The 26318-nt window shown below is 35.9% G+C and overlaps 1 protein-coding gene across 1 annotated transcript in view; it reads left to right on the top strand.

Annotated features, from left to right (window-relative positions):
• Positions 1-26318, top strand: part of ADAMTS19 (ADAM metallopeptidase with thrombospondin type 1 motif 19) — a 219024-nt gene that overhangs the window by 46566 nt on the left and 146140 nt on the right. Inside the window, exons 4-7 of the mRNA XM_081135323.1 lie at positions 6583-6755; positions 8591-8674; positions 9363-9520; positions 20131-20174. Of these exons, the coding sequence (XP_080991449.1) occupies positions 6583-6755; positions 8591-8674; positions 9363-9520; positions 20131-20174 (459 nt within the window). The remainder of the gene's footprint in view (positions 1-6582; positions 6756-8590; positions 8675-9362; positions 9521-20130; positions 20175-26318) is intronic.

Raw genomic sequence — 26318 nt, 5'->3', positions numbered from 1 at the left:
TGCAACATAAGCATGACCAGTCACCTCACAGAGATGTAGAGCTGAATGACATAGCTTTTATTCTCTAGAGGTGACCAATGTATTATTTTATTTTAAAATTTAAATTTATTGACTTGAGAGAGAGAGAGAGGGAGAGAAAGAAACATCGATTTGTTGTTCCATTTATTTATGCATTCATTGGTGGATTCTTGTATGTGCCCTGACCAGGAACTGAACCCACAATCTTGGTGTATTGGGATAATGCTCTTACCAACAGAGCTACTAGGCAGGGCATCAATGTATTATTTTAGGCAAACTGGTAAATGAATAATTATACTGTAGTGTGATAAGAACTGTGACAGACTCAGTACACAAGATCCCAAGCTTCTGCTATTGAGGGGTTGAGCTTCAAAGATCAAGTAAAACTTATGCACATCACAGGGAGCAAAGGGAGCAGAGTATGCAGGCTAAGTTAATGAACTTGGGGGTCAGACTGCCTGTGTTCACATTCTAGAGCTACCACTTCTGAGTTTTGTGACTTTGAAAAACGTACTTTATCTCTCAAAAGCTCTATTCATAATATAAAAAGTAGGGATAGTGACACCCAAAGTTCAGGGTTGTCAGAATTAAATGAGATTATGTGTGCAAATGAAAAACATGTGAAATTTTTAGTTCATGTTGTTAGTTGGGGAAAGCATTTAGGCAGGAGCAATGGCATCAACTCGGGGAGCTGAAGCCAAATGTCTGCAACACGGTCATGAGATACAACCCTGGAAAGGTAGTCATCGACTAGATAGGGAGGGGCTTGTGTACTGTGGGAAGGACTTTATCTCAAAGGCAAAATGTGGTCTTTGAAGACTTTAAGCAGGCAAGTAAGGTTGTCAATATGTATTCCTTAACATTTTAGTATAAATTATGAGTATGTCTAAGACTCAGACCACTACTGAAATCATTTCCATACACCATCCATAACTGTTGTGGAGATTATTGTCAGTATGCGGAAGGTATTATGGAGATCATACATTGAAAACTGGTGAATGCGCATTTTAAAATTTCTTCTCTGACTGAAAGTGTGTGATATCAATTATGTTGTTTTTATACATGCATATGGGTGGAAAATGGCCTCAAGGTTTAGGAGATGAGAAATGAGCTGAGCATAGTTGATGTAGACATTGAAGACTTCAAAGGAAGCGACTTAATAAAAAGATTACTTCAATATGCACGATTTTCACACACAGTGGCTAACTTGTATGATGGCATCTACCATGAAGCTGAGATTTTTAAGAAACAGACTGTTCCAAGTAGCCCATTTAAATATAATATGCAAATGTGGATGCTGCACACGGACAGTTTGGCGCCAACAGATCTGTCACTAGCTGGGGCAATAAAGGGGACAAACTTTTCTCTCTCTGTTACATGGTCTATTTACCACTCTCAGTGCAGTTCCAAAGCCCTTCATTGTGTAACTATCTCTGGTTTCATTTTAGCTCTCCTTTTATTTTTCTTACATTTCTGATTCCTTCATGAGTGTGTCTTCTTCCACTTGTACACCCCCCACATGTAGGCATTTTCTTAAACTTCCTCCTTTTCTTTCTACTTCTCACTCCACATACTTTCCTGGGTGATATAATCCAAACCCTACCTACTCTCTTGTAATTGGCTTTTTTTTAAAAAAATTTACCTTTATTGTTGAAAGTATTACAGGTGTCCCATTTTTTCCCCCCATTGACCCCCTCCACCTTGCTCCCACCCCCTCCCCAGGCCTTCACCCCATTATTGTCTGTGTCCATGGTTATGCATATATGCATATAACTTCTTTGGTTAATCTCTTCCCACCCCCACCCCCCTTCCCTCTTCCCTCTGAAATACATCAGTCTGTTGCATGCTTCAGTGTCTCTGGGTCTATTTTGTTTGTCAGTTTCTTTTGTTCATTAGCTTCTTCTTAAAGAAGACCCTTCAACATTTCATGTAATACTGGTTTGGTGGTGATGAACTCCTTTAGCTTTTTCTTATCTGTGAGCTCTTTATCTGACCTTCAATTCTAAATGACAGCTTTGCTGGGTAGAGCAATCTTGGTTATAGGTTCTTGCTTTTCATCACTTTGAAAATTTCTTGCCACTCCCTTCTGGCCTGCAAGGTTTCTGTTGAGCAATCAGCTGACAGTCACATGGGTGCTCCCTTATAGGTAACTAACTGCTTTTCTCTTGTTGCTTTTAAGATTCTCTCTTTGTCTTTAACCTTTGGCATTTAAATTATGATGTGTCTTGCTGTGGGCCTCTTTGGATTCCTCTGTGCTTCCTGGACTTGTAAGTCTATTTTTTTCCCCAGGTAGGGGAAGTTTTCTGTCATTATTTTTTCAAGTAGGTTTTCAATTTCTTGTTCCCTTGCTGCTTCTTCTGCATCCCCATAATGTGAATATTGGGCTGTTTGAAGTTGCCCCAGAGACTCCTTACACTATCTTCATATTTCTGGATTTTTTTTTTCCTTTTACTCTTCTGGTTGGGTGTTTTTTGTTTCCTCATGTTCCAAATTGCTGATTTGATTCTCAGCGTCCTCTACTCTACTGTTGATTCCCTGTAAATTATTCTTCATTTTAGTTCATGTAGCCTTCATTTCTGACTGGTTCTTTATTATGTCATTGATGATCTCACTCGTTTCCTTAATAGTCTTACTAATATCCTTGAGCATCCTTATAACCATTATTCTGAACTCTGTATCTGTTAGCTTGCTTGGCTCCATTTCATTTAGTTCTTTTTCTGGAGATTTCTTCTGTTCTTTCCTTTGTGACATTTTTCTTTGCCTCCACATTTTGGCTGCTTCCAGATGTTTGTTTCTCTGTATTAGGTAGAGCTGCTATGTCTCCTGGAATTTGTAGAGTGGCTTTGTGTAGTAGGTGTTCTGTAGGGTCCAGTGGCTCAGCCTCCCCAGTCACCTGAGCCGGGCCTTCTAGGTGCTCCCCTGTGTGGGCTGTGTGCACTGTCCTGTTGTAGTTGAGCCTTGGTTGCTGTTGGCATTACTGGGGGGAAATATCTCCCAGGCCAATCGGCTGTGAGGACCAGCTGTAACTACAGCCAAAGAGCTGCTGTGCTGGAGACAGCCCTATGGAGCAGGATTTACTTCAGTGGAGCTTTGGTGTTCACTGAGTCCACCCCTTGAGTGTGTCATTCGTGGATGTGGTAGGGTTGAAATCCAGCGTGGTCAAAGCTGACCACTGGATACACTGTCTCTGGGGCCTCCTGGGAGATGAAGAGTCAGCTTCTGCATGTGCCCTGCCCAGGGCCACCCAGCATGAGCTACACAGCAATCCGTAGATGGCTGCTGCCAGTCCTGGGCTTGGAGGTGTCCAGGAGAGGCCAAGCTATGAGCCAGTGCAGGCTGCCGCTAGTGCCCTCCCTGGAGCCACTTATGGAGAGGTATGGGGCACGCTGAGGCTAGATGCTGCTTGAGAGATTTTAGGGAAGTCCTAAGCATAAGGCTCCAGAGGCCACTTGCACAGAAAAGCCCCTGGAAATGGCCTGGATGAGCTGCAGGTGGGGAGGGGCGGGGCCTCCGGGAATCACGGGGCGGGGCCAAAGGTGGGAGTCAGGTGCTGGTGTTTCAAATATGGCGCCTGCCTGCCGGCTGTGTGTGGGGAGGACTCGCCAAAGGAGCCATGGCCTCCGCCAGCCCTTCTGCCTGGGAGGAAGCCGCCCCTCCGCCTCTCGCCCGGATTTCAGGCAGGTTAGTTCCCCCCCGAGTGTCCCGGGTCCTTTCAGGCTGCTGCCCGGCGCTGGGCTCAGAGGGAGCGTCCGAGTGAGTCCGTGCCGGGCCCTTTAGAGGAGCTGCTGGGGCTCCCGCAGCCTCCGCGACCCTCAGCGACAGTCCCCGCTGGTTTCACAGCCCGGAGTTGTGGGGACGTCTCTTCCCGGCCCTGGAGCTCTGGGCTGGGGTCTGCTGTGGGGCTGGGACCCCTCCCTCCTCTGGGAAACCTCTTCCGCCAAGATGTCCTCCCAGGTTTCAACCGCGGCACCGGGTGTGAGCCTGCGGTTCGACTCTGATTCAGCCCCGATTCGCCCGCGTCTCCGCCCCTCCTCCCGGTCTCGGTGCTGCTTCAGCTCCCTGGTTGTGGGGCTTCTGTTCAGCCAGATCTCAGGAGGCTCTGAGTGACGGTGGTTCTGTATTTTAGTTGTAATTTTGATGTGGTCGCGGGTGGCGGCGGGGACCCGGTTACCTTCGCCGCCATCTTACCATCTCCCTGTAACTGGCTGCTTGTCCTCAGCCTTTTCTTTAGGAGCTTCATCCATATTTTTGTACATTGCAGTAGTTGGTTTATTTCAATTGCTATATAGGGTTTCATTGTATGAATAGGCCAAAGTTTCTTTGTCCATTATATATATTTTAAAAATATTTTTTAATTAACTTTTAGAGAGAGGAAGGGAGAGAGAGAGAAAAACATTGATGTGAGAGGGAAGCATCGATCTGCTGCCTCCTGTGTGTCCCCCACTGGGGATCAGCCCACAGCCTGGGCACGTGACCTGACCGGGAATCCAAATAGCAACCTTTCAGTGCCTGGGATGACACCCAGCCAACTGAGCCACACTGGATATTTATCATACTATTGATGGTTACTTGAACTATTAAGAATAGTGCTGCTCTGAATAATTTGTACATGTGATTTACATGCTTTTCTGATGCATACATATTTTAGATCTTTGATCATTGGGTGTGCAAATTTTCAACTTCAGTGGATACTGACAATCAGTATTTCAAAGTGTTTATACTAATTTAAACTCCCAGCATGTATGTGTATGGGACTTCTAATTCTTGTCCCTATATTCTTTTCGACACTTGATATAATCATCTCTGTGTTTTAGACATTCTAGGGATTTTAATTAATTTATTTTGATTTTAATTTGTATTTTCTTGAGATTAATGAGATTGAGCATCCTCTCATGTGCTTCTCATTAGCGATTTGGATATCTTTTTTGTGAGAAATTACTGTTCAAGTCCTTTGCCAATTTTCTAATTGGTTTATCTGTCATTGATTTAGAGTAGCTTTTATTTCTTTATTATGGAAAAGCATTGTAAATATCTTCTCCCACTTGGTGGCATGCTTTTCATTATGATAGTGGTATGTTTTAATAAACAGAAATTTTATATTTTTATGTACTTAATTTTATAAATATGTTTATTTGTGGTTACTGCTTTTATTTGGCCCTGTTTGAGGAATCTTTATTACCCTAAGATCATAACTTCTATATGATCCTGACAGAAGACAGAACCAAATCCTTTGTAACCCTTGGATAACGCTTTAGTAATTCGGGCTCCTGCCTGAAATTAGGATGTGTGGTGAAGTCACTTCAGGCACTTCTTGCAAGTAGACCTTTATTTTGTTACTGGTTTCAAAAAGAAAATCATGTATATTTCATTTATTATTGTATTTATAGAGACGTTACTGATGTGACTTAGTATAAGCCATCAACATCTCTAGAAAGTAGGTGTTAGTATTATCCACTTTACGGATGAGGAAACTAAGGCTGACTTAGTGATGTTACTTCCCCAAATGGCAGAGCTAATAAATGGTAGAGGTCCATTCTGTCTGATTCCAAAGTCATACTCCAATGCCAGATGCCTTTTAGGTTCCACATGCGAAGGGAACTTACTTAGTTTTGCTACCATTGTATCATCATTACATGTTGGTATTCGATAAGCACATATTTATATTTTTTACTATAGAGAATGTTTTATTTAAATAGCAAAAATAAACATTTTAAGGAAGTACATTAAATTTTACTTCAAGGGTATGCCAAAATAATAACCAACATGTCTCCTCAAATAACCTTAAAGTTAATTTGATCAGACAAATAAACAATAGGTCCTAATTAAAAGTCTCAAATCAGGAAAAGGAAAACATTGTGTTCTGCAAGAAGCTTATGAGAAATGCCAGAGAGAATTCAGAAGTGACTACCTACCTAAATGATAATGGGAAATCAATGTGGTATGTCATACATTGTCAAAGCAATTCTTACAGAGCACTGTGAACATGTCTTGTTATTTTAATGGGAAAGAAGAACAGTTTAGGGAGGAGTTAATTATTTTTTCAAGGGGAATCAAAATCATATACAGGCAGCATTTAATATCACTAGAAGAGGGGAAAGGATGCTGGCAATGAAAAGAAAGGAAACTAGAAACCTCTATTTCAATTAGTGAACTCTTTGGAGTGTTTCTTGAGAAGGCTAATGAAACACAATTATTCTGGAAAGGTGAATAGTTGTTAAACAAATGATTACAAAGAGAACATTTTCAGATATCAAAGAAATACAAAGGGTAGGTATGATCACATAGAAGTGGAAGTAATTCTACTTAAAAAGTTAAGTCATCAGAGCAATGAATAAAGTTTCAATTTGATATATTTAATTCAGACCATATTAATTAAAAGTAAATCAATTGGATAATTTTCTTAGTTCAGTATAGATATATATTATAAGACATGTAAAACAGTTAATACTTGATATTATAAATTTTTTTAAAATAAACATATTTTTAAATTCTTGAATGGACAGAATTTTTTTGTTTACTTTGCCAAGATGGAATTGCATTTGAAAATTCATTTCTCTGTTGCAGATAAAGGAAGACCTAGATCTAAAAAAATAACAGAGAGTGGAAGAGGGAAACGATATTCATACAAATTACCTCAAGAATACAACATAGAGACTGTAGTGGTTGCAGACCCAGCAATGGTTTCCTATCATGGAGCAGATGCAGCCAGGAGATTCATTCTAACCATCTTAAATATGGTAGGCAAACTTTAAGGTGCGCTTGGAATTTTTTCAAGAAAACTCTAAGGAAGAAATGTGTGAGTATAATGAAGTTCTTTAAAAATTAACTCATTACTATTCCTTTCTTTTATTGACATAAAAAAAAAAATCTTTAGGTTTACCAAATTGATCTGGCTCAAAAAGATATCAAAATAATAATTCCCATTGTCTAGTAGAAAAAACACCCTTATTTTTCATTTTGATGTGGTAAAACTATTAGTCTTTCCTCTCTTTTTTGTGTCCTTCTTTTCATTTTCATTTATAAAAGGCCATTGGTTGAAGTTAGCAGAAATTTTATATTTGTTCATATGCATGGTCCTATCCAAATGCTCTGGATTATGAGGTGGAACAACAACAGAGGCTGGTAATCCATTGAGCTCTTATATAGGTATGTAAAATTGGATGTCAGGTAGAATGCTAATTGATGAGTAAGACCTAATAGCTAATAGCTAACTGTTTAACCAGCTGAATTATTTGTAGCTAACTTCAGTTGACAATTTCTGGACTGCAGAAATCTAGTTTGCACCTGGCATCTTATGGGTGCTTACTACCCAGTGAATCCTTTGATTTAATTGCGTATTGTTTTGGGTAAACCTCCTTTGAGGCAGAATTAGAAGGTTCTAGTGAAGGGTGGTTCTTAGAGGAGAATAAACATAAATAAAAGCCAAAGGAAAATGTCCATTTATAATTGCAGTTACCTTATAAGCAGGGCAAGCACCCCTGATTCAAGGATAAATATGTTATGTTTTTGTAAAGTTCCCATTTTTACTATTTTTGCCATTATTTGGTTTGTTTTCCCAGCAAACAGATTTTCCCACACTTCAGTCATTTCTGTGTATGTTCACTTACCTCCTGAACACTCCACCAGCTTTGGTTTTGGTGGAGACCATGGGTTTGGTGTGTCAGTATTATATTTTCTATTACAAAATAGCAAATTTATTTATTTATTAAATAAATGCTAAATTTTACAAAAACTCAAAATACCACATAAAAAATTCCCATTGCTTTCCAGCATGTCAACACACACCACATTTTGAGAAAACCTGTTATAATGATGTTCTGAAACCATTAAGCAACAATGGCCCACAAGCTTGTCTTCATGGGAGTGTTGAAGGGAAGAGCTTTGAAAACCGTGTTTCTGTTTGACAGCTATCCTGGAAGAGAGAAAAGACTCTAAAAAATGAATTGGGAGGTGGCATAAAGCAGGCTGAGTTTTCAGGACTGTTTCTCAGAGGAAAGAACACTGGCATTTTGTGAATTAAGAATAAGAAAAACTTGCCCAGCTGATGTGGCTCAGTGGTTGAGCATCGACCTAGGATCCAGGCGATTGGGGTTTGATTCCCGGTCAGGGCACATGCCCGGGTTGCGGGCTCTATCCTCAGTAGGGGGCATGCAGGAGGCAGCTGATCAACGACTCTCTCGTCATTGATGTTTTTCTCTCTCTCTCCCTCTCCCTTCCTTTCTCTGAAATCAATAAAGATATATTTAAAAAAAAAAATAAGAAAAATTCTAGGGCTTAGTTACTAAAATTCTCTTCGGTATCATGAAAAGCCCAGCCTTCTCTCAGCACCCCATTGAAATGCCTAGACTGTTAAGGCTGCAGTAAGTATCCCAGAATGCTATGTCTAAATTTCTTGTTACCTAAAATGAATTAGTTAAGTTATTGCTTATTAAGCTAATTTTTAAATAATTTAAAAATTAAAATATGTAAGATTTCTCAACTAAATGCAGACGTCTCCCATGTCTGGACTTTAAGAAAACTTAAGATGCTTTTCAGCTTTATTTTAGGATTTTTAATTTTTATTTGTTTTTAGGTTTTTAACCTTTTCCAACACAAGAGTCTTGGTGTGCAGGTCAATCTTCGTGTGATAAAGCTTATTCTGCTCCATGAAACTCCAGTAAGAAAGTCTTGAGTTTTTTTGTTCTAAATTAAGTGGGTGTGAAGTTGTGTTCAAGTATACTTTTTAAGTGAAGGCAATGTTAGGGATGTACTTTTTATTGACTTAAAATCCAGAAATACCCATTGGATCAGAGTATACATAAACTGGTCTTTAGTTTGGATTAATACCTCAATTTTATTCCAAAAATGGAATGTTCTTAGTTTCCAAGGATCCTGACCACAAACCTTAACTTTCTAAAAGTAATTTTAAAAAGTCATATTTAATGACAGTTTTATTTTCTTCTCCAAACATGTATGTGTAAAGCCTTTTCTTATCTGCGGTTCATTTTAAATGAGGACCATTCTGTGACATCGCTTTAGCATGCTGCTTAACTGGCACTTTGTAAAGCCTTTGTTCTTAGAGTATAGAAATGATGAATCACTTAAGTCTAAAAGTTCCACATTCTCAGTATTCCATTGAACATCTCTCCTTTTTTCTGAATAACGGTAAACAGATCTTGTAACTGTTGTACCTTCACAGAGTTTTGAGATTTTAACCTCAGGCTAAGTTAATCCTTAATGTCTTCCAGGTTCTAATTAATGTTACGGTCAGCCGTTTGCTTTAGTAATTCAAGATGTCCCTCAGTTATACAGTGTTTTGTATATGGAGGATAATTTGCTTTGAAGTGAAATCTCTTCTTTTGCAGGCAGATCTATATATTGGGCACCACGGAGAGAAAATGCTAGAGAGTTTTTGTAAGTGGCAACATGAAGAATTTGGCAAAAAGAATGATATACATTTAGAGATGTCAACAAGCTGGGGAGAGGACATGACTTCGGTGGATGCAGCTATACTTATAACAAGGTAAATTTTCCAAAGCCAATTAAATGATATTCCTAATTCTATGGCCATGCTGTTAATCCTATTAATCCCTTCACAGAATGCTTTTATTCTCGATTTTGTGTTTCAAAAAACTTTTGGCATAATGATGTTAGTCAGTTTCCCTCAATTCATAATAACTGGGTTTTGAACTGCCACTCATTGGTGGCATATTGACAAAACATTTGACTAGTTAATTTTTTTTTACAAATGGCTTCAATTTTTAATGTGAGGATACAGTCATTAGTGCTGATGAGTGAAAACTATGGTGAAATTTAGTGGAACTTTGAAATTATGAGCCCACACCGTCTGTTTTTCAGTAATCACTATATAAAGTAATCCAATATATTAAATTCAGAAATTGACAAACTTTCTGGTTCAATCTGAGAAAAAAAATTCAGTTAGGTTTGAGCTGCACTGGGAATGTCTATAGTACTCACAAACATTTGTAATGCAGCATTACATATAAATATAAGAAAGTGAATGAGCAAAAGTATACTATACATGAGTATTCTCTATTAATGATCATTGATATATGTATCTTGCTTAGAGCTAGTAAAAATGAAAATAATTGTTCAGCAGCAACTTAATTTTAGTATCAATAGTGTTGACATTTCACATCACATAATACACAGTAACATTTAAACGTGATTTTTTTTGGTAACGAGTCTATTTAAATGCATGATAGCTTCTGTTGCTGAATTATAAAAAAGCTCCTCTGGTTATAGATAATTCATAAAGATGAAAAAAATCTCTCTGCAAGAACACACCTGGACTTCTACAGTTAGGTGTACCTGATGCTGGACTACTGCAGTTAATAAGCATACAACTGGAAAATATTTATTTGGCAACTTCTTTCAATCATTGGAGAATGAACAATGCAAGACTGCAACTTGGAAAGAAGGAAAATTTATTGACTCCGGTCAACCCAACTTTTTGGCTGGGGACAATTAAAAAAATTCTCACCCAAGGATGTTTACTGATTTTTAGAGAGAGAGGAAGGGAGAGAGAGAAAGAGAAACTTCAACATAAGAGAGAGAAACATCAGCCCATTGCCTCCTGTACACACCCTGACCGGGGTTTGAACCGGCAACCTAGGTGTGTATACTGACTGGGAATTGAACCTGTAACCTTCTGGTGTACGGAATGATGCTCCAACCAAATGAACCACCTGCCCAGGGCTGCCTTGGGACAATTTTTTTGACTGAAAGCTGAAATCTAGGTAGAACACAGCGGTCCTGCTGAGGACTCCAGAGGCAAGGGTCCTATGCAGGGAAAGGTGCTAAGAAGTCTGTGTACAGATTACCTGTGTGACCTTAGAAAGACTAGTCTGAATACCTACAGAAATAAACTGCCCAAAATTTATCAGAGCGCTGCTGCTATGGAGTTTAGATTTTAAAAAGATACTAGGAATAAGCAGATTCAGGCCGCAAGAGTGGGACAATCTTGTTAATGCCTGACATTTAGCTGATAAAACAGGAAGGCAATGCTTTCATAGTAGGGACCATGATTCAGAGAAATGCCTGCCCTTGACCTGCCCTAACAAAGCCTGAAACCACACCCCAGTAAGATATTTAAGGGAGATAGAGTTTGGAGTTTGAGTCCCACCAATTGACAAAGGCTTTGGGAATCATCTTGAGCTTCTGATAGGTCCTTCCTACCAAAGAATAAACTCAAACCGACCAAAGTTCAGATTGATCAGCCAGTAACTGAACTGCCTCCTACAATAAAAGTTAGTATTCTTCAGGGGAAGATAACAGAATCTTGAATCTCTGTAATATACCTTCCACAGTGTCTAAAACATAGTAAAAATTAGCCAAGCAAAGAGACATGAAAATGTGACCCATGGTCAAGGAAAAGTAGTCAATGGAAACTGACCCTGAGATATCTTAGATGTTGGATTTACCAATTAATTTCGTTGTCATTGGAATCTTAGGAGAAGCAAATGAGAATGGGTAGGAAAAATTATTTGAAAAAATAATGGCCACATTTCCCCCCAAACTTGATAAATAACAAATTGTAGACCTAGGCATATCATAGGAAAATTGGTGAAAACCAAAGATACAGAACATTGTTTTTGAATTTTCCAGAGAAAAGAGATACATTACACAGGGGTATCAATGTTAAGGTTAATGACTGACTTCCCCTCAGAAAAAAATGAGTCCGAAAGATGATGGAGAGATATCTCTAATGTAAGGGGTAATAATCCTATCAACAAAAGTTCTTAATGAGTTCTTAAGTGTACTTTATTAATCTATGAAAGGGTATTCACAAACAAATATACACCAAATATCTAAAACTAACATCACACTTAATAGATTTTTAAAAAAATTATAGGCAAAATAAACATCTACGTCCATTCAAGTTATTTAACAAGTGATGAAGAGTCAATTCCCTTATCTCATAGTTTTCTCAATTCTCTGCTAAATTTTCACAGATTTATTTAAATTATACTTAATTTTTTAATTTTCTAAATTATATTGTTACAATTGTTAAATTATATTATTTAAGTTATTTTTATTCAAATTAAATCGTTAGGGTTGCTAAGATATATTTTGAAAGCACACATCTTTTCTGTGGTAGAGGTTCTCTTAATGATATTTCAGAGTGACATGGTATGTTTGGAAAGATGGTCATTTTTAATCACTTGGTTTTGGGGGCCCTGTAAGAAATCAGCTTATACTAAAATTTATCTTGTTTATGACTTAAAGCAATTTTTATTTGAATAAGATTAACAAATATTAAAGTTTACTTCTCTACCAAAATATTTTTTTAATGACTTGCTTTTGTAAAAGTAATAAAGTAGCAAATATTGCTGTTAGTGAAGATCATTAGGATTACCAGGGAACATACAGACTTTATTTTTTAAATTTTAATATGAAATTATGTCATATTTTGTAGTTATTTTGCATGACGAGGTTCTTAAATACATTTTATTTGTATATAGTACTAAATGTTATACTTCTGAAGAAAGACTTTATAGTGCCATATATAATCCATAGTATTATTTATGATCGCATAAGTTACTGTATGTGGTTAATTTTAACTTCTAACCTGTAGTGACCACCACTATGATACAGACAAATTAGATTTCCAGAATGTATTAACCATGAATGATTTTATGTATTTATTTCTTGATTGACGAAATCTGTCTTCCGTCTCCTCATGATGATAGGTTTTGGAAATATTGCTTCTGAAACTAGTAGATAATAATTATAATTTTATTATCAATTTTATTTTCTCTTATTAAAAATTTAATACATTTATTATAGAAGTTTGAGAAATACAAGAATAAGAATAAAACACTAGCCTGTAATTCCACTACCTAGGAGTAATTATAGGTAACATTTTTATGTATATTCCTTCAGTTTTGTTTCGTATGTATTTGTGTAACTATAAATACATATTTTTATAATATTGGGCTTATACCCTTCATGCAAGTTTTGTCTTGCCCCACCAATGTTGCGACATTAATTTTATTCCTTACCTCCAATACCATTTTTCTCTTAAAAACTCTGAAAAAAGAATCTCCTGCATCCAATATTTTTTCTTCTTCTGTGATAGAGCTTTAAAAGCCACACTTTTTAAACTCAGTTTACTAAGGTGACACTGGTTAATAAGATTATATAGGTTTCAAGTATACGTTTCTATGATATTGCATTGTGCACCCACCACCCAAAGTCGAATCTTCCGTCACCATATAGTTGACCCCCTTTTCTGTTTACTACCCCCTCGAGCTGCTTCCCTCTTTTATTTTTACATACTATTGTCTGTGTGTATGAGTTTTTGTTTGCTTTTCTTGTTTGTTCATTTGTTGCTTTCAGTTTTATGTCCCGAATATGAGTGAAATCATATGGCTCCTAACTTATTTCTGACTTATTTCACTTAGCATGATATTCTCAAGAAAGATGAAATAAAAGCCAGACTTTTAACTAAACACTCTTCATTATTACCTCCCTTGCTGCTAGTCTTCACTAGCAAGCTGGCACAGGTGTTCTCTACAAAAATAAATAAATAAATAAACAAACGAACAAATAAATAAATAATAAATTGTGTGATATATATGATGAAGAAAATATAAGGTATAATAAAATTAACAACTGCCTGTTTACCCCTCTATAGAAGAAAGAATATTATCCGTGGAGTTTAAGTCTCCATTTTATATACCAGTTTATAATACATATTTTCCCGTAGAAATCTAGTCCAAACATTTCCATGTTATTAAATAGGTTTTTAGGAAACACTGTAGCATAATTCCCAAGTAATTCTTGAACATATTCTTATGGTACAAGTTGCTCAAAGGTAGCCAGTGTTGAGTTGGTACGTATTCTAAAGAACATTGTTCCATGTTATACACAGTTTTCTCTATTGTTTTTTCCCCTACTTTTTAGTATGTTTTGTAAGTCCTTTCATGCCATCAATTGTTCACATCCTAATCCTCAGAACCTGTGAATATGTTCCTTACGTGGTGAAAGGGACTTTGCAGATGTGATTAAGGATGTAGAGATGGAGAGATTATCCCAGATTATCTAGATGGATCCAATGTAATCACAAGAATCCTAAAAGATGGAAAAGGGAACAGAAGGTCAGAGTCGGAGAGACTGGAAGACTCTATACCGCTGGCTTTCAAGGTGGCAGAAGGGCCACTAGCCAAAGAATGCAGGCTGTCTCTAGAAGCTGGAAAAGGCCAGCCAGCAGGTTCTACCTTAGATCCTCTAGGAGGGGTGCAGCCCTGGCAACACCTTGATTTTAGCCCAGTAAGACCTATGTTTGGCTTCAAACCTCTAGAACTATAAGGTGATACATTCCTGTTGTTTTAAGTCCCTAAGTTTGTGGTAATTTTTTACAGCAGCAATGGGAAACTGATACAACCATATTGGTCTAGATCATTTGGAGGGAGGAGCAGGCATTTTATTACATATAAGGGTCCTAATTTATATAACTACTTTCTATTTGTACAACTTTCTGATTTTTCACACTTAGAGAAAAACATATGAACATCTTTACCTATATATGGTTTTAAACATGTTCTAGTGTTTATTTAGGGTGATGAAATAGTACTTGTGCCCTGGATGAATGGCTCAGTTGGTTGGAACTTCATCCTATACACCCAAGAGTTTGATTCCTGGTCAGGGCAGATACCTAGGTTGCAGGTTCAGTCCCTGGTCGGGGTGTATATGGGAGGCAACCGATTGATGTTTCTCTCTCACGTCGATATTTCTCTCTTTCTCTCAAATCAATAAACATATCCTCAGGTGGTGAGTATTAAAAAAATAGTACTTACTCTTGTGTTTAGTAATATAATCTTCCTTATTGTCAAATTCTCATAAAATGCTATCAAACTTCATGTTTAGACATAGGCTAGTATAATATATTAAAAGAATGAACTGAAGGTAATAATATCTGGGATTTGTGAGACTACTCTAAATAATATTCTCCAGGAAAACATACAACAACCTGTATTTTTATAATCTCAATCTGCTGGATCAGGTCAATTGATAAAATAATTATTCATCCTCAGATTTTCAAAACTTGAACTACTACTATAGGACAAAATATGTACTCTCTATGCCCAGATTGTATTTTTCAAAGATAAGGCAAAATAAGGCAGTATTGTTTCTAATATATCTTTTAGTTATGGATAGAAAACCCAAGCTTCACTGTCGAAACAGGACTTCTGTTCAAAACCTAGTGGAAAAGCCTTTTTGGTAGGTAAAATTTGTTACAGCTTTGGTAAGCCACTTCATGTTTCATAGAAAAAAATTTGTACACCTCGATCCTTTAGCAGAAATGGTGACTTCAGGTTTTTGCATGCTGACAACTAGGACTTAGGATAGAACTTAATAGATTGCTTCTGGGTTTTGTTGTTTTTTTGGAACATAATGGGAATAAAAATCTGTGGTTGAAAATAGAAAAAATATCTGTCAAAGACTATACACATATTAAATATTAATAGGTATTGACAAGTAATTCTCCCTATCTTCCCCTGTGGAGATAAGGTTTGTGTAGTGGGTCACTGTTTCTCCATATCAGTGCTTTCAGTGCCGTAAGAGTGAAAATGAGCCCACTAGAGGGAATGTTTTATTGCCATGTGAACTAGCACCATTTGATCAGGAAAGGTTAAATGAGTGGTTTGACTAATTAGAGAAGAATCTCTTTTTAGTTAGCATAAATATAAAGATGATCAGATCTGCAGTTTTGCAAGGAACTTGTAAAAAACAAAATAAAAATTTTAATCTCCATGGATTTCATGTTCTTACCCATATTTGACAAACTAAACTCATATCCAGGCTAGTTTCTAGTGAATGCTCATCTTAGATGATTATTAAATGTTGTATGTTATGGGAAGACATTAGTAGGAATAAATTTTAGCTCAGCTATTAATTTTAGTTTCAACTAAAATGAATGTTTATATAAACCCAAACCTATCTGCAGTAATATATTTGTTAAATTGTTCTGTGGATAACAATGAAGTAAATAGTTTCAAGCTGACCTAGTGCTTGTGGGCTCATAGTAACAAAAACACAAAACATATTATCCCATCTGTCAACTCTATGATTTCTTAGTGTAATTCACACGTTTTTCTTTGAAATCAGGGAGAAGGCCCAAGTCTGTGTCTCTTGAAAACACCCTTTAATTTAGAATTTCATTTTGTTAATGATAGCTTTGCTTTTCCTATTTACTGAAATGCTTCTGGTTTATGTACAGTACTTCTGAAAGCTAGTTTCAAACTAATGACGTTGGCAAGTAAGATAGAAAATTTAATAAAATATAAAAATGGCAGAAATATATTAATTTAATACAAATCATAGAATAATATTTGAATGAGTCATTTATAGGTATAACCCAGGGCACTATAAAACTCTACAATGAGACTTATTCTCAGATGCATCTTCATTCTTGGAAATTAAAGGCTACATTTCATTTTTTTCAATATAAATCAGAACTTAAGCAGAATTTATTGGCTTTCCGAGTTGCCAAAGTCTAACAGTATCATTTCCATAAACTCACATAATGAAACTCTATGATGCAGACTTCAGGCGCACTGGGCCAACATGAGCCAAAAATGAGAGAATTTGAATTCACATGATCACAGGTCTAGGCAAACAAATCCCCCAGCCCCCCAATAAATCTTTGAGTATTATGAAATTAAGAATATATTATTGTGATCCTCTGGAAAGAAGTTGAAGATTGTGAATTATAGTCTGATCTGAAGTTTTCAAATGCTGCTGACAATTTATTCGTCAATTGTACTGAGAGGTATTTCCAATGCTTTTGGATAAAAGATCTTGTGTTTTTCAAAACAATATGCTTTATTCATTTGTTTGCTAAGTGAACAAAAATTGGCTGTGTGAAGAACTCTAAGTGCCCTTGACAATAAGCAGTACGTTTGTCATAGTTTTATCATGTCGTTTAGCTATAGATGAAGTCCCTTGCTTCACATTATGTAAATCAAATAGTCATGTTGCAGCCTCATGTGTTATGTGATGTATTGTACATTTAGAAAAAGCACATGAAATCCCTTTCCCCCTACATCTGAATATACTTTGTGCTCAGTGATTCTTGGCCCTAAGGTGAAGATTTGATTTTGTGCGTTTCTTTAATTTTCTGCATTACCGTATTATTCAATATCATCCGTTTTGGGTGTTTCTCTCTTCACTTGCTGGCAAAGTCAGTTGCAAAATAGAACTATCCATTATTTAATACAATTCCCCAGGCTCCTTCCTCACTGCTCCTGGGCGCTTATCACATTACAGAGGCGATTGCATTCACCCTCTTCTTTGCCTTCAGAGTAGAAGCCTATGTTATTCATCTTTGTAGTCTTCCCCTCATAGAAGAGGCACTTAATGATCCCTACCATATCCAATTGTATAGGTAAGTCGTGTGCTACACAACAATAGAGGGAGCCATTTACATTGTTTTCTATGTAAATGTACCCCTAGAATTAATCACTATACATGGTGTTCCTGTGGTAGATTCGATTTCTGTATCTTCTGCTGCAGAGAAAGACTACCGGGTCATTTACTGGTAAAAAAAGAATGTCAGCAAACCTTTTTCATTCTTTTTCATCTGTAGTTATATTCAGCCTCTAGGGGGTGGGGATATATTTTTCTGTATCATTTGGTGTTAGTTTTCAACCACAGAGACCAACTTTGCCCAAGTTGAGCACCAGAAGAAGTGTGTTGAATTGTTGTTGATAGCTGGAGAAGATTCTGTGTAGTACTTGGAATCAAAGGGAGAAATGAAGAACCAGGCATCGAGAAAGATAGTGAAGGGGGGGGAGGGATTGGAAAAAAAGACAATGAAGAAGGAAACTGGAAATCTTAGCTACTGGGTGTGGATGATCCAGGACCATTTACATTCTCTTCCTATATCATCCACTTTAGATTCTCTGAAAAAAAATTTAAAAATATTAAGTATCAATTGCCATCAATGTGAACATCTTATTTAGGTAGTTATGCAGTCTTTTAAAGAGTTTGGTAAAACTAGGTGCATGATATAAAATGTAATAATAGAATAAGGCCTATATAGCTAGTTTCTATGTATATTAAGATCTAATGTTAACAATAAACAAATAGATGTTTCACTATGCTTAATTAATATATGGTTGGTCACAGATTAGTTCATTTCCTTTAATTATGTGATAATCTGGCTGACTAGATCATCAGAAAATGTTCCCATCTGTAGGCATATAGGGATTATAGAAAAAATATTATAAAACCCTTTCATATGCATAGATAAGCCAAAAATAAAGAGGGCTCTGGCAAAAAAAAAAAAAAAAAAAAATATATATATATAGTATGCTTCTGAAGTAATGTGATAGCTGCCCTGGGAAAAGTTTGTTGGACTCAGAAATCTGGGTTCTTGGGTTTAGCTTCCACATGAAGAAAAACCTCTGAGGTTTTGCAAAGTGAAGTGGGAAAGTGGAACTGAAATGATGACATACAGCCAGAATTTGTAGCTACCTACACCTTTAATGAAAGCGTGATCTGGTAAGAGCTCTACAAATAAGCACAAGTTGTCAACAGGAAGTGTTCTATCTCAACTGTGATCCCAGGTTAGGAAAAAACTGCACCTCCCTGGTATTCACTATCACAAATATCATTCTACCATTGAAGCACTTTAGTGAAAGCCTATGCAAAACTGCTCTGAAGTGGCCCTCTTTCAACTTATACTATACAGGGCAACCATAAGTGAGCTCAACTAAATGAGTGCACAGTAGAATTCCAAAACTCTAAATGACATCATCTTCCATTGTAAAAGCCAAGAATCACAATAAAAAATACTACTACAACTACTACTACTACTACTGCTACTACTACTAAAGTTGACAGGGATTGTAAAAGCATATTCTCATGATTAAAAACACACAAAAATATTTCAAAGTGTTAGAATAAGATGGTCTAGAAAAAAGAATGGTTGATTTGGAAATTAAGGAAAATTAAACATCTATCAAAGAAATGTATTTATACTTAAAGTCTTAATTTCTGAGTTGAAAATCAAATTAGATACAGCTGAAGGAAGTACTAGTGGATTGGATGATAGAACTGAGGGAATTCTCCTAGAAGGCTGCATAGAGTGGTTAAGAGATGGAAATAGAAAACGGTGCTTGAGAGTTACAGACATTAAAATGAGGACATACATGCACCTGAAGGAGTTTCAGGAGAAGAGAATCGAGAGAATGTGAGAGGAATTAACTAAAAAGAAAATGGTAAGAATTTTCATGTATTCATGGATCTTTTCATTGAAAAATATACCAGTGCCAAAGAAGATAAATAAAAACAAATTTGGTATCTAGACACATCTGGGTGGAACTGTAGAACTACAAAGACAAAAATAAATCTTAACATTAGCCAGAAACCATGATGTACGCCAACTATAACTCAATAAAAAGAAATTGACTAGAAATCAAGTGCATGGAAGAAGAGCAAGGTGATTGCAGACTTCTAATCTATATTTATAAATGCTAGAAGTTTTCCTTTCAGATAGTGTGCCTCAAAAGTTGATACTTTGTTATGGAATGCTCTCCAAGATATAGTAGTCAAATAAAGAGCAAATTATAGAATATTATTCATGGTTATATCCCAGTTATGTAAAATTGTTAAATTCTTCATGACCTATCAGAACCATTATTATCAGTCTTTTAAAATTTTTGGCAATCTTATGATATAACATGTTATGTTGTTTTAAATTGTATTTTTCACATTTAAATCTTCAATCTGGAAATTATTTTTGGCTCATGTGAAGTAGAGATCTTACAATATTTTTCAAACAGGAAGCCATGTCCTAATATCAGATACTTTTTTTTTTTTGTAATAATAAAATGAAATACTATAAAAATCAAAACAAGATGGAATTTTATTTTTGAAATGTCTATGAAGTAGGACAATATGGTTCAGGTTATATCAGGTAAAAAGATATCATAAAAATTTCTTACATTTTCTTAGAACTAAAAATTATTTAATCTGATATTCAGATTTATTAAATTCTTAGAGATAAAGGTTATGGTTTATTATTCATACAACTATTAAAATGAGTCACATAGTCTCTTATTTGTGGAAAAGTTTATTTTTATTTTATATTTTTCTTTCTAGGAAAGATTTCTGTGTACACAAAGATGAACCATGTGATACTGTTGGTAAGTGTCTGTAAAAATTTTTACACTTTTGAGGAATTCTGGGGACCTTGAACACATCATTTGTTTAAATGTAAGAAATTATTGCAGGGTGCTGCTTTTAATAGAATATTTTTAGAGTGTCAGAGATATATATTTTCAACCTATATGTTTAATCACTTGCCAACACTTCAGTTATTAATGAAACAGCTTAAAGATATGAATTACACTATATTTGAAAAAATTTTAAATGATGCTTTAAGAATATAATGAGCCCTGGCCAGTGGCTCAGTTGGTTGGAGCATCATCCTGTACACCAAAAGGTTTTGGGTTTAATCCCGGTCGGGGCGTATACAGGAGGCAACTGATCTATGTTTCTCTTTCACATCAGTGTTTCTTTCTCTCTCTCTCCCCCTTCCTCTCTCTCTAAAAATCAATAAAAACATATGGTCTGGTGAGGATTTTAAAAAAAGAATATCATGAGTTCTTATTTGTTATTTTCTGAGCCATAAACATGGATTTAATAAATTTCTATTATTATTGGTAAACCAAGGCAAAATATATTGATAGTATGATTGGCCTTTTTTAGGCTAAAAGATTTGTTTTTAAGTTATATATGCTTGAAGTTATTTGCAGTAAAAAAAAAAAAAGTCCATTTAATTTGCATGACTAGTGACAATTTTCTATACATGAAGTAGCAAATTTTCTATATTTTTGTCCTAATGTCTAAAATTCCTAAAACATAACCATATAGCCAATAGGATCCATAAAACTGCAGTTCTTACGTTTGAGAGAATGACCATAAATATGCTAATATAAATGCATCTATATAAATTTACCTATCCAAATATATATAACTATATATAGATATAAACTGTATAACCATAAATATAATTTTAAGTCATGTAGCTGTATATAATAACATAAGGCATATGCAAGAGTCATAATATGGTTTTGATATCATGTGGGGTCCATTTCTACAGGGTGATAAGTATCTTAACCATCTTGAGGTTTTTTTGTAAGATGAACAATAAAAAGGGGATTAAAAACAGAATAAATGGTTATGGGTATTTTAAAAAAATAATTCTAACTAGTTCCATTAACTTAAATGCTCATCAACCGTTTCAGATGATTAAAATCTGAGATAATGAGTGGGAAATAGTTACAAAAGAATATAGCAGATGATGATGGAGTCAAAGGAATGTTTGGTTCAGAAGGGACTTTAAGCATGAAAATAGCTGGATGCCTAGGGAACAGCTGACTTGATTTAGGGATGATCTTGCTAATGCTAACTCACCTGCTTCCTGCAGTTTTCTCCTTTTCTTACCTGGATCTTCACAAATTAATCTTAATATAGTTTTAATCAACCTAACCTTGGAAACTTTTGATTACCAATAAAGCTTGTCTCAAAATAATGACCTTTTCTCCACTTAAACAGCTATGTTATGTTGCCCCTAAAGCCTTCTTTAATATAGACCAATTTCTTGCTTCATTCGGGCCCCCAAGAGAGATCAGCAGTGTCTTCAATAATTATGCATGTATAGCGTGGGCTCACTGAGGAAGCAAGTACTGATGTGAGGCGAATTAATTTCTCCTTTTTGATTGTGACTGTGTTTTACATCTTGCTAAATCTGCTCATTGAAAATAGCATTATATTCGTGATATATATTACCTATGAAACTTATTTTCTGGTTTAAAGCATATTTGATTAATGAAGTACCTTGGTGAGTTTGGACACTCAGGAAAGTGGGGTAGTCAGTCCCCAGCCCTGTTAGTCCTGCCCATTAAGAGCTTGTTATAATACAGGATGTGGGAAGTCCAATGCCCTTCCTGAGATCTCTGTGGAGTTTTGTGTGCTTTGAGGCTTGGGATCACCTCTGGCATCACTAAATCCTAGTTTTCCCCTCTACATCTTATGGTAGTTCTTTTTCTCAGCTCAAATATGAGACAAGGGTCTTTCTCCTATTTAGTCTTGAGCAGAGTAAAAATCTGAAATATTTCTTCTGGAGAGAGAAAATGAAAACTTATAACAACCAAGTCAGAAGAGTAGTCTCTTCATCCCAATCCCTATCTCCACAAAAATATCTTCTTTTTACATGGACCATGCTCATGCCTAGAGATATACTTTGAGAAGTTTTATAGACATTCGTGAGAAATAGACATAGCGATTACCACCCATCATCCATACATCTATGCTGTGTAGCCATAATGCCATGTAGGAAGGGACACTCCTATAGCGATGGATCATGATGCCTCTCCAGGACCTCGGGCCGAAACCAGTAAGCAAATGGCACTGTCGTGGTTGGGACACATGACTTGTCACCTATGTTTGCCTCATTAAGCTCAAGAGAGGCACATTTTTCATGGCTGAGTCTTGTTCATACATGTCCCCACTGGTTGTAAACAAGGAAATTATACTCACCAAGGAAACCAATCTTGGGATGAATCTGGACTCACACAGCAGAGTGGAGAGAGGAAAGGTGCCCTTCTCCGTGATTATTTTGTCGAATCCCTGCATTCTCCAACCAGGGCCCAGTCTAATCTCTGGGCTTCCGAATGCTTGAGCCAGTAAATATGCTTAGTATTTAAGCCCATTTAAGATTCTTATTTCTGTAACTTGCAGCCTAAGGCATAGATCTTCTCTGATATTCATGTATGCATCTATAAGAAAAGAAGAATATGGGGGAATATCAATAATTTCCACTGTTATTAAAAGGGTGTTGGTAACCTGCTCTGTGACTTCTTCTAAAAATGTAACAGCAGGTGTAGCTTATTGGTCATCTTAACAGCTCTCAATCTTTAGTATAACAAACCAAATGAGATTTAGGGCTTAAATCAAGAAAATGTTTATTGACACACATTTTAAAATCTTTTCATGTAATACTGCAGGCTATATTGTTGTCAGATGCCTAAGTCAGTGTGTACCTTCTTTCCTCTTTTATCTGTTACGGATGTGAAGCCAGCCCACTTCATTTTGGATGCTATAATGAAAATACTGAGAGAGAGGAAGGAGAAAGGAAGGATGTGGATTTAGTATTGATTAGTTTGGATAATATGGCCCTGAATGATAACTTTAACATGACAATTTCCCTACTCCCTGGGTATAGTGAGAGAGGAAGGTCAGCAGTTAAAAGCATTGAATATATATTAGTAAGTTGAGTTATAAAGGGAGAGGGATGACTATATTTTATTTAATTTTTGGAGAAAAGAATTTTTTTTATTGGATTAATTTGACAACATGCAAATTTAAGGTGTACAGCACTGTTACTCTGATACATTTATATATTATACTATGGGTATTGTAACAATATTTGTCACATTACATATTATATTATTGTCTATATTCATTATACTGTACATTAGATCTCTATGGCTTACTTAATGCTCATTATAAATTTGTACCCTTAAACACCTTCAATCCGATAACTGCCATTTTATTCTCACTCTCTTTTTTACATGTTTGATTTTCTTTTTAGGATTCCACATATAAGTGATATCAAATAGTACTTGTCTTTTTCTTGACTTATATCCCTTAGTACAATGTGCTCAAGTTCCATCCATGTTGTTTCAAATAGCAGAATATTCTCTTTCTCATGGTTGAATAATATTTCATAGTGTATATATACCACATCTTTACATTTTAAAATTTATTTTTCAATTATAGTTGACATACAATATTATATTAATTTCAGGTATACAACATAGTGATTAGACATTTATATACCTTAAGAAGTGGTCGGTCTGGTACCCATTTGGCACTAGACATAGTTATTAAAATATTATTGCCCATATTTCCTATAGGAATGCTTGTATTTTAAATGCAATGGTAAGATTTATGCTGTGCTTTGCAATTTGAACCACACTTTCATAGACTTTATCTCATTTAATTCCTTCAAAATCTGAACTCTCTAGTTTTATTATCGTTATTACTTTATAGATGAATAAAACTGAAATAGAAGATCATAGATTTTGAAGTCAGACTAGATGTAGGTTTAAATCAGAGCCTGCTGTTACCTACATGAATGTGGGCACATTATTTAACACCTTGGAAGTTTGGATTCCTCACCTTTATTTATTTTTTTATAAAGCAAAAACTTTTATAATTTCCCAATATTGCTTCTTACGTGTCTAAATTTTCTCATGAATAAATGGAGAAAATACTTGTACCACACTTCTAGGTTGTGGAGTTTAGTATCTATATATTGTTATGGACCTTTCTGTGATTGTATTAAAATGTCACATTACATTTGGCACAAAAATAGAGGCTATATTATCGACTTCACAGAATGTTGTGAAACTCTGACACTTGGAAAGGCAGCTAGTTTTTAATTGGCACTCAGTTTGCACTAGTTTTTATTACTTCCTTTTATCTCCTGCAGAGAGGTTACACATTTGCCCAGCATCACTGTTAGTAAATAGTGGTCCTGGCCTCTGCTTCAGGTCTTACAATAATGAGAGTCAGCTTTCCTTTATAGCACAATGTGTTTGTATAACAGAGGAAAATACAAATAGAACACTCAAGGTAAGAAAAATATCTTTGAATGAAGTTATAGAATAAAATTGTGTAAGTTATAATATACCAAAAAATGGCAAATATAAACTTGGAAATAACTGTTATTTGCCAGCATTTTAATTTTGAAACAATAGGATATTTTGCTGGTTCACTGATGCAAAAGATAAGCACATTTTAAATGAGCTGGGCTATAACAATGTTATGAAATATTATAAATAAGTGCTTCAGTTGTTAAGTTAAGTTGTATTTAGTTATTAAGCTTATATTTGAAAAGCTATTTAGAGGGTAAAAAGTAAAAGTTGTTTTAGCACCCCCAGAATCACACTTTTTCCTGTTGTTTGAGGTAGATAGTTTGGTAGATTGGTAGGTAGGTATCTAAATACCGGAAGAAAAAAATTCTATTAAATGTTTTAATCAATAAAATATCAATTCTAAAACATGTGTGTTCACCTTTAAACATTCCTGAAATTGAGATTCATTTAGTAATTAATGGCCTATTAGAATTGTGTCATAGTTCAATTCAAAGTTTTAAAAATCTTAGGTGGGATGAACTATGACGTATGATGGTATCTTTGTATTTCAGGAGAAATAAAGTATAATTCTAGATGAAAGTGGCAATAACTTATATATATACCAGTATTGCTAGTGAAGTTGCCTTACTTTCTGTGGCAGGAGGAATAATGGTCCCTAAAGAGGCCCATGTCCTAATCCTTGGAACCTGCCTGGAAAGATGTTAGTTAGGTTACATAGCAAAGGGAAATAAAGGTTGCAGTTGAAAGTAAGGCTGTCAATCAAGTCACCTTAAAATAGGCTCTGGCCTATGTGGCTCAGTTAGTTGGAGTATCCTCTGGTACACCAAAAAGGTGGCGGGTTCGACTTCCAGTCAGGGGACATACCAGGTTGTAAGTTCCATCCTCAGTGTGCAGGAAGCAGCCGATCGATGTCTCTGTCTCTGTCTCTCTCTCTCTCTCTCTCTCTCTCTCCCCCTCTCTCCCACCCTCTTCCTTTTTCTCTTTCTCTCTTATTCTCTCCCTTCCCTACTCTAAAAAAATTCAATAAAAAATACTAACAATGAAAAACAACAACAGGGAGGTTATTATCCTGGGCCATCCTGCTATGGCAGTGCAATCACAAGGGTCCTTAAAAGCAGAAGAGCTCAGAGGGAGATGTGATTGCTGAAGGAAGGCGCAGAGAGCTGTGATCTGAGAAGGATGCAACTTGTCAGTACTGGTTTTGAAGATGGAGAAAGGGGCCCCAAGTAACATTGACGTTAGAACCTATAAAAAGACAGGAAACAGATTCTTTCCCACAACCTTTGGAAAGGAATGAACAGCCGGGTGGTACCTTGATTTTAGCCAGTGGGCTCTGGTCAAACTTCTAACATAGAGAATTGTAAGATAATGAATTTGGGCTTTAAGCTACTAAATTTGTGATAATTTGTTTTAGCAGACATAGAAGAACATACTTTGCAATAACTAATTACCCCCTCCAATCACTTATAAAGATGGAATAAAGAAACATGGTGTTCTCAGATCTTTATTGTGAGGTCAACAATTCTGTCTCTATAGTTAGTTTTAAGAACTGGTAAAGAGTTTGGGATTAGATTTAAAAATAGAAATTTGCACCATGTTATGTAAATATTTATAAAGAGCAAC

Source organism: Miniopterus schreibersii (genome assembly GCF_964146895.1).
Source record: "Miniopterus schreibersii genome assembly, chromosome: 4".
Lineage (NCBI taxonomy): Eukaryota > Metazoa > Chordata > Mammalia > Chiroptera > Miniopteridae > Miniopterus > Miniopterus schreibersii.
The sequence above is the reverse complement of the archived record's forward strand: the minus strand, read 5'-3'. Positions and strand labels throughout refer to the sequence as shown.